The sequence below is a fragment of the Exophiala spinifera genome, assembly GCF_000836115.1.
Source record: "Exophiala spinifera strain CBS 89968 unplaced genomic scaffold supercont1.6, whole genome shotgun sequence".
Taxonomy (NCBI): domain Eukaryota; kingdom Fungi; phylum Ascomycota; class Eurotiomycetes; order Chaetothyriales; family Herpotrichiellaceae; genus Exophiala; species Exophiala spinifera.
Window position 1 is genome coordinate 366,969 of NW_015622518.1, and position 16,385 is coordinate 383,353.

A 16,385-nucleotide genomic window follows, 5' to 3' on the forward strand; every position below is an offset into this window, starting at 1 on the left:
GGAATGATCACGTCAACATGGAAGAATAAGTCACGTGATATTCCCCTCACATACGAATACGAATGCGAATACGGAAATCACACGTGACGCTATCCCATTTTCAAATGACGTCTATATTCGCACCTGTGGAGTCATCGGCGCAGAGTCCGCAGTGCATACGAAGCGCACAGTACGAGAGTCATGAGATGAGACAGAGCAACGACTCATCGCACAACACGACACACTCATTGCTAAATCCTTGCATGGGACAACACTTCCAATTCACTCATTTAGGATAAATTATCACACGCTTCTTCGATTCGGTATATTTTGATTTGTCCGGCTTAGCCCTCCTGTTCGTGGTGTGTCCACCTCTTCGAAAAAAGTGCCTCAAGACTCATTCAGGGCTCTGGCGAACTTCTGGATATATGTCAAGTCGAGCACCCCTGATACTTTCTCGCTCGAGTCTTTTATTTCCCTCTCGACATACAAGAACAAACACGAGGACAAGAGTCGTCATCACCACAAACACAACGACAAGCACCATTCCAATGCTACATCAAGCCATGGCGACCAAAGCAGACGCCGGTGAGTCTCGGCCTCCGCAGAACCATAACAAATTGATATGTAAGTTTTACACGAGTCAAAAGCTCATTGCCAGAGCAAGGGCAATCAATCAATCAATCAATAACATCCTTACGTTCCATACCATTCCCAATCCCACATACAATACCATTTGAAAATCACGTACCCAGCTGACACTGACACCTCTTCGCGCCCGCCCAAAAAGTCGCACCGGGCGAAGCACCAGCACTGCCGGACCCTGGTTCAACGTCCACGCCCGCGCCGTCGCAGGCTGCTCAATTCTCTTTGTCGCGCCTGCACCGCTCCGACCTCTCCAGCGACCCGTTCCTCCAGTTCCACAGCTGGTTCACGCATGCGCAACTGCGAGGCAGCGTGCCGGAGACGGTGACGCTCTCGACGGCGTCGTTGCCCTCTGGCCGCGTGAGCTCGCGCGTCGTGTACCTCAAGGAACTCGACGAGCGCGGGTTCGTCATCTACTCCAACTTCGGCACGAGCCGGAAGGCGGCCGACCTCGCGACCAACCCCCACGCCAGCCTGTGTTTCTGGTGGAAGCCGCTGGAACGCCAGGTGCGCGTCGAGGGCGTGTGCGAGCGCCTCACCCCGGAGGAGAGCCAGGTCTACTTCGACACCAGGGCCCGGGGGAGCAGGATCGGAGCGTGGGCGAGTCAGCAGACGAGTGTGCTCAAACCGCTGCCGTCTCGACGGGAGGGGGAGCAGAACGACGACGACGACGACAACGACGGTAGGCTCGAGTTGGAAAATAGGGTCGAGGAAGTTTCGCGCCGGTTCGAAGGCCAAGAACAGATCCCCGTGCCGCCGTTCTGGGGCGGCTTGAGGATCATTCCCGACGTGATCGAGTTCTGGCAAGGGAGGGAGAGCAGGCTACACGACCGGTTCGTCTACACTAGACAAGCACGAGATGGCGGCGAGTGGAAGATTGAGAGATTGAGTCCGTGATACGTGATGACCTATGCACATCGACATCAATGACAATAACACCTAACAACAACAATGATCATCATCATCATCATCATCATCACCATCATAATAACGCATACAATACTACCGAGCTCCCTGAAGGTACTTGAGTCAAAGATCCATCATCCGACACCCGCACATACTCAACGCACGGAGAATGGGCTGGGTTGGTAACCTACCTACCTCCCTACCTACCTACCTACCTACCTAGGTACTCGTCAACTCGGCATAGTCGGCATTCATTGCCTCTTGCAATTTTAATAGTCAGTATTATGAGCATTCTTCTTGCACACCGGTACACAACTACCCGGAGACCTTCTCTACGAAAAGACCACGCGTCTGCAAAGATCAAACCCAGTAATTTCACGTTAAACACGAACAACCCGGACACACGAGACGGAGTTTCACATAGACACGTCGAGACGATAGAGAGAGATCACGTAAAACCAGACAAGAGACAAAAAAAACTAGGTAGGTAGGTTGGTTCTTTTGTTTCAAAAAGAATGTTCTGTTGAATATTCTTAAATCTTCTTCATCAGTCCTTGCCTTGCTCGTCTGATACAGCTTTACTCAACTCTGCCGGCAAGGCAGGCCCAAGGCAGGCCCAAGACGTGTAAATGTAATGTCCGCCATCTCAAGGACCTTTCCCATCGGATCCAGACAATCACCCTTCACCTAGATCCCTTCTAAATTAGATTGAGTGGAGAGTTTAATCTTCTGTTGGTACATGGCAAAAAGAAAAGCCACAACTCCCACCTTTTTCCAAACCAGTCCTTGAAAAAACAAATGGCTCAATTGCTTGCTCCATTCAGCGCCTCCCGCCATTGGAAGTAGCCGAACCATTTTCAAAATCCTGGAAACGCCAAATGCCATGTTCATCTCGTACGTACACATGCGCTGTCGAAAATAACCCGCTGAGCTAGACCAGAAACGCCGAGGCCATCGAACTACATTTGTCCATGGCTTCTGCGTTCTGGGTATCGTTAACACATCACAAAGGAGAAACAAAAGAAAGAAGCCGAGGCAAGCGAAGCTCCATTGCCACACTCGGTGATTAAAGATGTTCTGCTTTTCGGAAATTGAATCAAGCAGTAATACCGCCCATTAATGCCATCACTTTCTCGGTGACCGCCGCCGGATACCCTTTGCGGAGCATCTCTTCCACAACAGCATTTGCACTGGTACGGTCCTCAGCAGAGAGAAAGGCTCGCGTCATGGCTTCATAAGTGCTTGGTTCACGTTTGTCGCTGCCAAGCTCATTGTAGATAGCTTTAGCCTTGATAATGTCACCTTCACTCGCCCATCCGTGAATGAGAGTATTGGCAATATAAGGAGTCATCATGACGCCCCGGCGTGACATATCAGCAAGGACCTCTGGTGTGTTGGCAACCTCATGATTGGCAACCATGGCCTCCAGGAGATTCTGGTAAAGGGTGTCAGTGGGTCGGATATGGCGATCTTTCAAGACAGTATCAAAGACAGCCCGGGCACCCGGCATGTCATGCATGACACAACCTTTGGCATGAATCAAAGCGCCGTAATGAACCGCTTCAGGCTGGACCCCAGCCTGCTTCATCTCGGCTAGGGTGGCTTCAGCCGCCGGGAGGTCGACTGGTTCAAGGGACGCGTGAGCCTCGATCAACAGTTTATAAGTGTGAGAAGTAGGCTTGATATTCTTAGACTTCATGCGTTCGTAGTATTGAAGGACTTTGCTTCGATCGCGCTTGGTGTTGAGGAAGTATTGAATAATTGAATTGTAAGGAGCAGGCCGAGGTCGATAGTTTGGTGCTGCCTCCATCTCGTCAAACATGTCAACTGCAAAACGCTCTTCGCTGGTTCTGCATAGAGCATTGACCAAAGTACCATAAGTGACTGAAGATGGCCGGATGCCTCGTCCTTCCATGTCGCCAAAATAACGGAGACAGTCGTCGATGCGGCGAGCCTTTCCGAGTTTGCCGATGACCGCATTGTACAGAAATACACTGGGAGCGACCCCCTCGGACAGAGCACGTTGGAAGATTTTAACAGCTTCGGTGGCCTCGTCAAATGTCCCCTCCAACGTGGTGATGTAGATGCCGAAGGTATTCGCTGATGGAGCAGCTCCCATGTCGAGGAGTTCCTGGTGAATTTTGGCCGCTTGCTGACGGTCACCAAGAGTCAAAGAGGCAGCGATCATGGAGTCCAGGATTGAAATCCAGCCAGCCCGGACAGAGGGGATCTGCAGTGACATCGGGACATCAGAGTGAGCCATACTCAGGATCTCGTTCATCAGGTTTGGTTGCTTCGCCTTTCCAGCCGCAGTGATAAGTTTTGCATAAGCGGAATAGTGAAGGTTTCGACCTGCACGACGGATGTTCCTCAGGCGAGACATACCATCACTGAGATGATTCTCAAGACGCCCGGTGGTGCTCTCGACCATTTCTGAGATTGCCTTGGAAGCACGATAGTCGGTCGTATGCGCATAAGGGTCGTAGGAATCTGGCTCAGGAACATGGCCAGCGAATGGCACGTGAGGGGAGACCGGGGACGCTTGCAGTGAGACGGGGGTAGGAGCGGCAGGTTGGAGCAGTTCTTGCCAGCGTTGCAGGAGGTCAGGCCGAGCAGAAGCTACTTTTGGAAGGCTCTCGCTGACCACATGCACTGTGGATGGATCCATGAGAATGCCACGATTCAAAACAGTTTCGAGCAGGTGTGAGAATCGGGCCTGGTGTGCGATGTCAAGGGTATTCTCTGTAAGCAGCATCTGTGCCTGGACGTGCAAAGCGAGGGCAATGTCTTGCGCGTCAAGCTGGTGTACACAGTCCGGTCCCAAGCTGGCGATGGCATGCTGGGCAACAGGTGAGACAAGGCCGCCATTCTCAATCATTGCTCGAAGCATGAGGATGCTTGTCTGGGAAGAGATAGGTGTATGGGCAGTCCCAAGAGCATCGCCGAACAGCAGGATGGCTTCATCGATTTCGGCAACTGCAAGTTGACGGCTAGCCTCCGAAGTCGCAGCATTTCGAATGCGATAGAACATTGATCGAGCTTCGGCGATGGCTGCTTCGATAGAACCATCCTTGATCATGGCCAGTGTGTACATTGTGGCAAAGTCGGGGTTTGGAGAGAGTGCTAGAGCGCTGGCCTTGTTCCAAGTAGCCTTCGCCTTAGCGATATCGCCAGCTCGGATGTGCATGGCAGTGACGGCCATGACGGGCTCGGCGGTCAAGTTCGCAACCGAGATGGCGTCGAGACTGGCAATGGCTTCATGTGTACTGCCAGCATCGGCGGCCGCAGTGCTGACCTCGGAGAGTGCTTGATCACGGACAGCTGGCTGCAGGGTGAAGTTGTTGATCTCTGCAAGTGCCATGGAGAAGGCACCGTTGTCGATATGATGCTGAACCAAGGCTTTTAGTACAAAAGCAGCTGTCAGGTCATCAGAGAGCGGCTGTTGGTTGGCAGAGTCCTTGAAGGATTGTAGAATTCTTTCATAGAACCGAAGGCCAGTCTCCCCCTGTCCAGCAGCATAGTATGCCTTTATCAAAGAAGCATACACTTGCATGTCTAGTGGGTCGTTGACAGCTCTGCTTATGGCAATGTCGCGATATTGTTCGTATACTTCGTGCGCAGTGTGAATGTCTTGTGCCGAGGCGTGTGCATCGATAACGAGGGTATACAATCGAGAGTCGAGACGGATGTTCTCAGCCTTCATGTCTGACAGAAGTACCTTCATCGGCTCAACCATTCCCGCTTGAGCACAAGCTCTGACCAAGGCATTGTAGAGTGGTGCGGACAGGTGGAAGCCAGTGAGGGTCGCGCGTGCAATATTGTACAGCTTGGTGGCGAACATAAGTGAGGTATCGGCTGCATAAGCTTCCAATTGTCTAGTCGCGGACGGGAAGACAAGAGCGCCTTCGTTGCCATATCGAACAGCTCTTTCACCGAGATGTTTGCGGACTTGGTAGGCCTCGAGACTTCGAATTGCTAGAAAATTGAGAAGGATAGTATAGGAAGCAGCATTGAGTTCCACAGAGCGCTTGGTCATGTCACCATAAACCTCCAGCGCTCGTGGCCATGGTTGATATCCATTGGTCAGATTGATGGCAGACAACAGGATGTGATTGTAGGCGTCGACTGTGGGAACTTGGCCGTCCTTGATGATGGCCTCGAACAAGGCAGGAATCTCGGCATAACGGTGTTGCTGGCCAAGGCGCACGATCTGGTCGGACAGAACAGACTCCTCGGAAGCGAAAGAAGTGGCGTCGGTAGACAAGGTCTGCTCAAAAGACGTAGAAGTAGACTCCAAGTCGGTTGCAGTCAGCTCCGGATCGACGGGTGAGACTGCTCGCGTGCTGACAACTGGACTGCCAACATTTTCCTCCGGAGCCGGGGCGGCTTCAAGCTGTTGTGTATCTTTGACATCCTGTATCTCTTTTGCGATGGCTTCATCAACCTGGGCCAATGCCTCCACTTCCGCAAAGACCTCATCCACCGCCTGTGCCGGTGCCTGTGGGACGATTCGGTCGCTGGTGGTACGAGATACGGTCAGTCGCACAGATGGACGGAGGGCGTCGACAGCACGGGTTGACTCGAGCCGTTGGTACTTTGTAGCTCCCGTCTTCTCTTGTTCTTTCCATCCGATCCGTCGGGCAAACTGATGTTGCTTCCATTCTGAGTCATCGCCTGTCTGTTGTGCATGCTGCCAGGCTGCGTAGTACTGGGCTAACCCAGGATCGCCACCGGACGACTGAGAAGTATAACCAGTCTTTGCTCCGGCACCAGAGCCAGATGGACTCGCAAAGGCATTTTGAAGTTGGGCGGTCTTTGAGAATTTGGCAACGGGGTAGTTCTGAAAGGTTCCTATCGACTGGCCAGCAGCAACGACGGAAGGAGCATAGGTATGGGCGATTCCCTTTGCAAAGCTGACTCTTGCAAGATGTGCGAAGGGCTTGAAAGGCATTTAGAAGACTGCGAGACAAGGCCTCTTCAAGAGGAAGAGGGTAGTGGGTGAAGAGGGAACGAAGGTAACTAAGGCAGGTTCATTTGACGACTCGCAGGCCGCCAAACGAACGCGCTGGGCCGAGTGAGGCAATGATGGTTGAAGGGAAAAGGCTGGTGTTGTAGACACTCGGAGGGGAGTGTCTTTGGTCGTTGGTTGACTGATGGCTGGCTAGGAAAGGAGGATCATGCAACGACGGTAGCGAAAGACGTGTGTGTGAAATATCTTTTGTCCGCTCGAGCGGTTCTCGAAATGGCACGTATTCGTAAAAAGACCGTGCCTAGTTCAGCTTTAGTGCCTGGCGGAGATAATTGGGAGCGTGCTCCGGCGGTGGTGACGGCCTTGTACAGGAGGCTGTGGGCAGTATGGAGGATGCCTGCAATGTCAGGTGGTCCACGGACGGGAATCTTTACAAAGCAAGGAAGAGTTAGGAAGCCGTCGCAGCCATTCAGACGACACAGTCCCCGTCGACAGACCCGTAGAAGGACATGGGGCGATCGGGAAGATGAGGGATTAACGTTCATTTCCACCATGGGATTCCGAAGACACGCTGTTTATTGGCGCCGCGATCGTCACTGTCAATGCCCGTGGCCCCCAGAGCGATATTAATTTTCGTCCTCTCGGTTGACGATGGAGACTCCCTGGAAGCGGCCTTTGCTCCCCGATGCCAATGAGTGTACGGATTCAATATACTGTATATCCTAGCCTCGCAAGCTCCAGTCCCACCGGCCACGAGGCTCTTCGGAAGGAGATCAAGCCATCCTCCGTCCCGTACTGGACTAACAACAATCTAGAGAGATGCATTGTCCTTTGGATGACAGACGGGCTGTCTTGTTCAGGACAACATCGACTTCCAACTTGGATTCAAGCGAGAGCCATGGGCTCGAAACCGAAGCCGAAACACTTCGTCTACCAAATGGAAAATACTCATCCTCTTTTAGAGAGGACAGAGAGTACCGACACGAAAACATCTAGAGGGATCTAGTTGAGGTACACTAGGGTACCCAGATAGGTATTGGAAGGCAGGTAGTCAGTCAGGTCAGCATATCCATCCACGCCGACGGATACCACCGTCTTCTCAGCCGTCGCCTGGAACCCCGGGCACAGGTACGAGTACGGGCACTGGCAAGGGAAGCACGCGCGGGGCCATGGGCCCTAAAGCCACGCCCAGCAAGACACACATGCCGCTCGATGATGTCGGCGCCGAAAAGAAGCCCGTCATCCCCTGGTCGCTCTATATCAAGTGGCCGAGTGGCTGAGGCAGGACTCAGTCAACCCCTACCCAAAGTAAGCGGTTAGTATGGTATCGCACCTCAATTGTCTACCAAAGGCAGTCATTCTAGCGTGATACAATGTAGATACCCTGTTGCGACTTTAAAACAGCCGCCAAAACAATCTATTTTTCATTGTACATGCAGTATTATGAACAACTTTGTCGGAATTTTGCGTGTACTGGCTGAGCTGAACCCGAACGGATCCCGCCACCGCTGCATCTGTACATGACCAACCCCATGGTTACTTGAACACATCCCTCGTTTCAATTGAGTAGCCTGGAACGCCTTGCTAAGCACAGTTACATGTTCCTTCATATAGTTCGGCCTTCGATTGAGCATAAGCAGTTCCTGGAGAAACGCCTCCTCTTCAGACCTCTTGCCGTTCGAAACCCGACTTCCAGCTCTCCCAAAGCAAGCGTAGGAATCTGACCTCCCAAAGAGCCACCAAGGCATCCATCTATCCTCGTGGAGGCCAGCGCATTCCGAAATAGAGGAACTAGTCCAAGAAACCGTCGCCAAAAACTTGAAGCTGGAAAAGTCGCACGACTGTCAACACGCGCAACCATCATCGGCCTGCTTCTGGTTGTTGACCGCCACATCAATGACTAAAGCATGCAATCAGTACTTCGGGTTCGTCCTGGCTTTCTGGTCTGCTTACCTTGCGGATTAGGTTGGGTCTGATCTTCGCCCTCCATCCCTGGCAATGCCTGGGCTATTCTCTTAAAAAGGGCTTTCACATTATGTCCGAGCTTAGCACTCGTTTCCATGAAGATGGCGCCTGCTCTTTTGGCCTCTTCTTCACCTTGCTGTGTGGTGACCTCTCGCTTGCTATCACCCAGATCCGTCTTGTTGCCGACCAGAACCACAATCACATCGTTGCCTCTTTCACCGCGAACATCGTCTATCCATTTTCTCGTCTGTTCAAAGGTCTTCTTGGACGAAATATCGTAGACCACAACGGCGACTGATGAGTCTCGGATGTATGACGGAATGAGCGAGCGAAATCGCTCTTGGCCGGCCGTGTCCCAAAGCTGTAGTCGGACGGTGCGGTCTTCTAGGTACATAGTCTTGGAGAGGAAGTCGATGCCGATGGTGGCCTGGTAGGTCGTGTCGAAGGAATCATACATGAATCGCGTGATGAGAGACGTCTTGCCGACTGTATATCAAGTGAGCGTGCAACTCGTGCTGAGGACTTTGAGCTAGCCATACCACTCTGTTCGCCCAAAAAGACAAGCCTGGTGTCCGGTTAGCCATTTTTTGGGCCTGCCTCGAGGCATGTACACACTTGAATTTCTTCAAAGGGTTCGAATACGACCCTACAGCGCTCTGCGCCATGGTTGGGGATGGTCTATGACGGCGCGGGAGTCGAGGGTTCGCGACAACGCAGCTGACAAGTGTATCCAGAGAGATGGAAGTCGGTTTCGGAGGAGTACGGCTATCGCTAAGTCATGGCATCCATGAACGAAGAATAATATTACGGTTCGAAGACGGAATAAGGAATAAGGAAAGTGGAAGATACTCTAGGATGGCAAACAATCAGTTGAGTCTCAGGGACACGAAATTAAGCCCAACGGCAACTGCGGTCGAACTGGATTGAGCCTTGGATGTGGATTCGATTCGACACGAGGTACTTCGTATTCCCACGTCGACTAGTTACTTGGTATGGAGGAACTGCACAGTGTCTCTTTTGGACGGGACGCTTCTTGCCCTATCGGACAGCGTGTTCCTTTCGTTTGCCTCCAGGACCTCACTGGGTTATTCGACCTCTGCACCATGATTTTCCTGTGCCTGTACGGAGTAAGGAGAGTGTGATAACTCAGCCACCACCAAACTAATGCAAGTCTCTTCCTCCCTGGGTAGTCAGTGTCCACCCCCGAATGCGCCTTTGCCGAGAATCGTGACGCCCGCTGAAAAACCAACGATATCACGTGACGTGTTCTACCCTCGCTATCCCGACCCAAAGTCGTCTGTGCAGGTAGTTTCGCGTAGTCCAGAGTTTCCCGGTGCTTCAGACTTCTTTAGCCTTGAAGAAGTGTCAACTCCTATGGTGCCATTTCCATTTCTACCTTTCTACGCTTTAACTATTGTGCCTCAACAGTCGGTCTCGTACATAATTGGCCGCCTCAAACAGCCATTGCTCCCCATTGGCTGCGCATAAAGCAGCTGAATTGGAGAATCCGCCCGTCAAAAGAAAATCGAACGTCTGCTGCGTTCATGCAGAGGGTTTGTTCAGAGGACATGATAGCACGGTAACCATGCGAGCATCATTCGCGCTGTTGAAGCGCTCTGCTTGGAAAGGTTCGTCGACTGTGTACAGGACTCGTACCGACTGATTCCAGACCGCTGAGATTCTTTGTTCAGGACCGAACGTGGTGCCCTTCCCGAATCTCAAACCTGCCGTCGCCGGCAAGACTCCCCCCGTTATCAAAACCCAAGCTCGAGCAGCCTCGATATTACCCGCTTTCGTCGGATTGCGGTTCGCCGTCCACAATGGCAAGAACTATCAGGAAGTCTACATCACGGAGGAGATGGTAGGAAGAAAACTGGGAGAGTTTGTCCCGTGAGTAGCTATTCTACCGCACCGCTCGATGATATCGAGGCTTTGATCTGACAGTTCGCTTCAGGACGAGAAAACGTTTCACATACAAGATGTCCAAGAACAAGTAGAACACATCCCCGATATTTCATGTACAACATCATTATCCGAGTGCGCTACCTACCTTTTCCAAACCGACGAATTTACTCTACCTGTATATAAAGGATATCAAGGGCGTACTATAGGTGGAGCTTGTGCTCAGAAGCTGCAAAAGAGGCGCAGGCTGTTCAATTACCGGTTCAAGCTTTCAGATGCGTTATTATGACGAGGCCATGGGACGATTAACAACATCAGACCAGGTTCTACAATACCCAATCCTTCAAATGCTCTCCGTGTCGACTCTATGACTCTGGCTTTGGCATACTCGGTACACCTCGATCGTATTCGATCCCTGACTAGTTGCATAGTCCAGATTCAGTCTACTATTATGGGAACAGAATATCTACATTGTCTAAGATGGCTTGAGATGCCTCTTGTCGGTCCATTGATCCGTCCCCCGGGACGCTCGCTCGCCTTGTTAGTAGCTTTGATGGAAGTGATTTGCTCAAGCAGCGTGGTCAATGCCGAATCAAAAGTCCCTTTTTAAGGTCGAGATTTGCTGCCAGAGTTGTCGAGTCTCGTCCATCGTGAGGCCAAAGCGCTTCTGCCAAACCCTGTCCTGGTTCTGTAGATACGAGGGGGATGGAGTTGCTGGTCACGGTTGGCCTTTGCGCCGCCTCTACAAGCAGTAGTTGGTTGCTCCCTGATATTGATTCATGGGGGGCGGCCAGCTGGACAGCTCAGGTTTTTATTTGACGTTGTAAAGAAAACCTAAACTGCCCCGTCTATCTCCTCGACAACATTCACAGTGCGCCTAGAGAATAAACCCTCGATGCCATGACAAAACAGAAACCAGGACAAGGCAGGCGTTCTTAGCCAGAGGGCCGGGATATACTGAATCCCGTAGTTTAGGGGTAACCCATGAATATCACCTTTAGGAACCGATATGGTGAACATTGTTTCGATAATGCAGCTGTTCGCTCGACGCGATCCATCACACCGCCGTCTGCGCAAAACAGCCAGCCTCGGCTCTTGTTTCTTTGGGCCGACGACCTAAGCGATTCGGATTCCTCGAGGGGCTGCCGTTCTCATATAAACCTTTCCTTCCAGATGCCCATGCTGCACTCTCTCATGTACGCCTTGATCACCGAACGTATACATCCGTTCTAGTCTCGCCCATAGACACGACCAGGCTTTCCTCGCTTTCATTTAGCAGACCTGCCAACAGAGTGGCGATAGCCCAAATCGAACGAAGTCAATCCAGCGCTCCAATATTCTCATCAAGCAAAGAATGATTGTTGGCCGGCCACTGACTTCTGCGCCACGAGAAGAGCCCCTGACAAATGAGCTTACCAATTTGTCCTCGATCTGAGTAGGTCCATTTTTAGTTTTCGCTCGGACGATCTCGAAGATCCAGATCGACAGAGAGTCAAGTGAGTGCTGAGCGTACGAGATACGAGTCGTTCACGCGGCCATTGTGTATGAGGAGAAGATCTCAACACAATACGTCGGCCCAGGTAGACTGCGTAACGTTGACTTATATGCAAGTTTTGCACTGAAAGTCTGTGCACAGACCGAACAAGCAGAGAATGAGCCTGTCGAAGTATAACATATCAGTACAAAGATAAACTGATGAAGCCGTATCAGTCATCGTCCGAATCATAATCACCTAGGTTCAGACCAATTGGTTTGGCTGACGATGTCGTTGTTGTTGTTGTCGTCGTCGGCGGTGCCGCCGCCGCTGTTGTTGCCTGAGGCTTTCGCACGAGTCCTGGGACTAGAGGTTTCTTCGTCTTCTTAACCCGTTCAAAGGAAGGTGGAGGCTGTGGAGTAGTGTCCTCTTCGGTCTTCTTCGAATTCTGTATCTGGGCCTCGGTCGCTTGCTCCAGTCTGGCCTGAGCCACTTTATTACTCTCAAAGGCTCGACGGGCAGCTTCGGCATCCTCTCGCTCCTGCGCTTCTCTCTGTTCTCGTTCTATATCTCGGGACTGGACAAGGATCTCCTCTTCTTTACTTCCTTTTGCGCCTCGCTCGATTCGTGCGTTTCTTTGCATGATCTCGTCCAAGGCATCAGCAACCTGCATCTCGCGTTTGCTCTCTTCCATTTTCTCCTCAAGTTCTTCCATTGCATTCCTCTCGGCATTCTCTGCCTCTTCTGCTTCTTCCCTCTCCAGCCTGTCCAGGCGTTCTTCATCTGTCTCTTTTAGCTCTGTGCTCTCCGGGTCTCGCCATGACTCAAAGTTTCGCTTAGCCCCTCTTTCGCAGGTGTAGTCCATGTTCTTGGGGTCGGTCTTGAAAGTAATTTCGGAGCTACAACGTGTGCATCGAATGTAGAAGCGATAGATGGTGATGTTGAGATACTTTTCGTCGGTCGTTTCTTTTCGAGCATTGAATTTGCGGCCTTTGTAGATGTACTCGCCGCAAGATGTACATTTCATACTGAAAGGAGCCATCAGTCGAACAGGAATGGTCTTCGGACCTGTTGGCCGGAGGTGTTTCGGAGTGCGACCGATCTTTGTAGGATCAAAGTCGGGCGGGTAGTATTTTGTGAGCACTTTTCGTTCCGACATGGCGAAAGGCTGGCAGTGTTGACTTGGAGGAACGGAAGTAGGTTAGAACTGGGAGATGAAGTGATACACAAGGCGTTTGGAACAACGTCTAGGGGAGTAGTCAGAGTGTAGATGGAGGAAGATTCTGAGTGAGAGAAATGTTGCCTGGTACTTTCGTTGATGCGCCGCAGTTTCCCCCACATTGTCGCCTCCCGCTAAATAAATCGTGGTCGCGCCTGGAATCAACAACAAACCCACGTCAACACTGGACATTACTTGATATTTCAACACTGGCCGCCGGTGCCGACAACCCCTCGCTATCCTGGCCTGACTTTGCCTCTGGTCATGGATACAGAACACAGGCTTACTTAACTCCTCTCACCTCCCCCACTCGACGACATGGACAAGTACCTAAGGGCGTGGAGACAAGATGCCCTGAACAAGGGCCAAAATGATGCTGCCATCTACATTGGTGACAAGGTCCTCGCCTTGACGAGTATGTGAGTGTTGGGCATTCTAATCCGGACTCAATGTTGACTGGCTCCAGATAATGACTCCGATGCGTTCTGGCTGGCACAAGTTCATTTTGGCAACAACAACTTCACGCGTGCCCTTGGTCTGCTGTCCAGGAAAGATCTCATAGACCGAAGCCTGTCGTGTCGCTATTTGGCTGCGCACTGCTACATCAAGCAAGGCCGATATGAACAGGCTCTCAATATCTTGGGCGAAGACAACCCGACCCATCTGGTGACGACCTCTCACAATGCTCGGAGGAAACTGGCCCATATCAATGGACACACCTCAAGGAATGTCACGCACAGAGGTGTCAGAGCTCAAAGGGATCGGATTGAGCTTAGTGAAGAACGGGAAAGAGACAGAGAATCTGAGAAAGAACTCAAGTTTCAGGCTGGCATGTGCTATCTGCGAGGCTTGTGCTTTGCTAAGCGGAATGCCTTTCACAAAGCCAGAGAGTGTTACAAAGATGCCATACGGATAGACGTCCAGTGTTTCGAGGCATTTGACCAACTTATGAAGAATTCGATGCTGTCGCCTGCGGAGGAATTGGCCTTTTTGGAAGAGCTGGATTTCGACTCAATCCGCATTGATGATCAGTCGCTGGCCCAGGAAGCCGCACATTTCACCAAACTACTCTACACCACCAGATTATCCAAATACTCTTCCCCAGCCACGCTGGCAAACGCTACTGAGACCCTCTCAACTCATTATAATCTTGCCTCTAACCCCGACCTACTCCTCACCAGAGCTGAAACACTGTATACCCAATGCCGGTTCTACGATGCTCTTGCGATCACGACCAACATCTTGAACTCACAAGACAGCTCAACCAGTGCACTAGATGCCTCCTCGGCGAACACGAATGCCTCTCTCGGTCACAGTCCACGTCTGTATCCCCTTCATCTTGCCCTTCTCTTTGAAACAGGATCGAACAATACTTTATTCCACCTATCCCACACGCTGTCAACGCATGCCCCTCACGAAGCCTACACGTATCTTGCTATTGGTACCTATTACCTGTCAACTTTTCGAATAGCGGAAGCGCGTCGTTTCTTTTCCAAAGCATCTTTGATGGATCCCCATTCCGCCCCAGCTTGGATTGGCTTCGCACATACCTTTGCCGCGGAAGGTGAACATGATCAAGCGATAGCTGCCTATTCGACTGCAGCCCGACTGTTCCAGGGAAGTCATCTCCCGCAGCTTTTTCTCGGAATGCAACATCTTGCACTGAACAACATGCAGCTGGCTTGGGAGTACTGCCTAGCCGCTTTTGAGATGAGCAGCGGAACCGTTCAAAGTGGGACCGAAGAGGAGTTTTCCAATAGCATCTTCAACGGCACCACTAACCTGGGCGGTGATCCTTTGGTTCTGAATGAGATCGGCGTCATTCTATACCACCAGTCCAACCTTCCAGCCGCGGCAAAACTATTCCATAAAGCCTTGGAACTAGCTTCAGATTTAGGCTGTAACATGACTGCGTGGGTTGCAAGCAGGGCCAATTTGGCGCACACTTTGCGTCGTTTGGGTCGGTTCGAAGAGTCGCTCGCCGAATTCGATGAGTGCTTAAGAATAGCGACAGGAGGAGCGGCCCCAGCTTCGGCCTTCGAGCCAGGCAGGGGCACGACAGCTTTTGCCAATCTTAGTCTAAATGGCACAGGTATGGGTCTCACTCCGAGTGGAGCAGCCAGTGGTTACGATGAGCGCAATCTCATTGGGAGCATTCATACGAGCAGGGGCTTGGTTCTTCTCAGCATGGGCGGTCGGACAAGAGAGGCTGTCATGGCCTTACATGAGGCCGTCCGAGTGCTCGGAGGTGATGCAGGCGGTGGTGGAGTGGCAGGAACCCTACTTACTCGAGCAATGGAGTATTGGGCTCTCGAGGAGGATCTTGAAATTGACGATGAAGATTCGGCCTCGCAACTAGAGTCTGTCGTGACTGACAAAGCAGCTTTAAGATCCAAACGCAAGGGCAAAGAAGTTGTCTCTACCAGATCCGCCACGTCCACGAAGGGATTGAGTAACGAGCGTCTGATCGAGCAAAGATTGGATGGTGATGCTGACGACATGCTCGATGCTGCTCTGGGAGCTGTGCGAGAATGACGTGTTCGCAGTGATTGGTTGGCTGTTCATGTCACCCCTTGACAGCGTCCCGTTGGATCAAAACTTTGGGGTTAAGCTGCAAAACATCACTACCCAGATATAATCACAAGGTTTTGAAGATGTTGGGTTGGATATTCGAGGCCTCTGGGGAGCGGACAGTGGCAAGCTGCCGGAGTCTCCCTTACACAGGGCCCTGGAGGGTGTCGATGACATTTACTGTAACATTACTCGGTGACGGGGCGTATCAGGCATAGAGAAGCGCCAAAAGGATCAATTGGAAGTTCGGCAGATTGCGATGGTAGCCTCTCACGGTTGAAGCCATCGAGTGTAAATGAAACCAGAACCATGCATGCCTTAACTATGTAGTATGACAAGCATCACCTTTAAGTACCTATCCAGTGACTTCTCGCACGAAACCGTAGACACTACAGCGCATGCAGCTGCACTACTGTTCATCTGCAGATGAGATGAATTGAAACATCGTGCAGCTCCCTGATGCCCAATGTTTTGACGTGGTGAGGACCAGGCTGACCACCTATTGTCCATACATACATACCCACCGACCCACACTAACTAGTTAACTAGTTAACTAACTTGGGCACCTCGAGCCTCGCGAAGGATGGGAATATATATAATCATCTTTCTCAGGCGGGATAGTCGCAGCCCCCTACGTTACAACTTTAGTTAAAAATTGACTTTCAACGTACTCCGTACTTCAACAACGAGAGACACAACACGAAGAAAGACATGGCCGATATAGGCGACCAACATATTTTTGGACAGGGATCATT

General features: G+C 51.5%; 6 protein-coding genes across 6 annotated transcripts; 3 read left to right on the forward strand and 3 right to left on the reverse strand.

The window, feature by feature from the left end:
- Positions 1-545: 545 nt before the first annotated feature.
- On the forward strand, positions 546-1,521 carry PV08_08050 (pyridoxamine 5'-phosphate oxidase; the record flags this gene model as incomplete). Its single annotated transcript, XM_016382376.1, has 2 exons — positions 546-606; positions 770-1,521. The coding sequence occupies 2 exons, from the start codon at positions 546-548 to the stop codon at positions 1,519-1,521; spliced, it is 813 nt and encodes a 270-aa protein (XP_016233079.1).
- A 1,105-nt stretch (positions 1,522-2,626) lies between these two features.
- Positions 2,627-6,481, reverse strand: PV08_08051 (uncharacterized protein; the record flags this gene model as incomplete). Its single annotated transcript, XM_016382377.1, has 1 exon — positions 2,627-6,481. The coding sequence occupies one exon, from the start codon at positions 6,479-6,481 to the stop codon at positions 2,627-2,629; it is 3,855 nt and encodes a 1,284-aa protein (XP_016233080.1).
- A 1,862-nt stretch (positions 6,482-8,343) lies between these two features.
- On the reverse strand, positions 8,344-9,129 carry PV08_08052 (uncharacterized protein; the record flags this gene model as incomplete). Its single annotated transcript, XM_016382378.1, has 4 exons — positions 8,344-8,399; positions 8,453-8,950; positions 9,004-9,029; positions 9,080-9,129. The coding sequence occupies 4 exons, from the start codon at positions 9,127-9,129 to the stop codon at positions 8,344-8,346; spliced, it is 630 nt and encodes a 209-aa protein (XP_016233081.1).
- Positions 9,130-10,049: 920 nt separating this feature from the next.
- Positions 10,050-10,461, forward strand: PV08_08053 (uncharacterized protein; the record flags this gene model as incomplete). The annotated part of the gene is made up of 3 exons (XM_016382379.1): positions 10,050-10,092; positions 10,156-10,354; positions 10,419-10,461. The coding sequence occupies 3 exons, from the start codon at positions 10,050-10,052 to the stop codon at positions 10,459-10,461; spliced, it is 285 nt and encodes a 94-aa protein (XP_016233082.1).
- A 1,611-nt stretch (positions 10,462-12,072) lies between these two features.
- Positions 12,073-12,999, reverse strand: PV08_08054 (uncharacterized protein; the record flags this gene model as incomplete). Its single annotated transcript, XM_016382380.1, has 1 exon — positions 12,073-12,999. One exon carries the CDS (start codon positions 12,997-12,999, stop codon positions 12,073-12,075), a length of 927 nt encoding a protein of 308 aa, XP_016233083.1.
- A 378-nt stretch (positions 13,000-13,377) lies between these two features.
- On the forward strand, positions 13,378-15,594 carry PV08_08055 (uncharacterized protein; the record flags this gene model as incomplete). The annotated part of the gene is made up of 2 exons (XM_016382381.1): positions 13,378-13,474; positions 13,526-15,594. The coding sequence occupies 2 exons, from the start codon at positions 13,378-13,380 to the stop codon at positions 15,592-15,594; spliced, it is 2,166 nt and encodes a 721-aa protein (XP_016233084.1).
- Between the last annotated feature and the right edge of the window lie 791 nt (positions 15,595-16,385).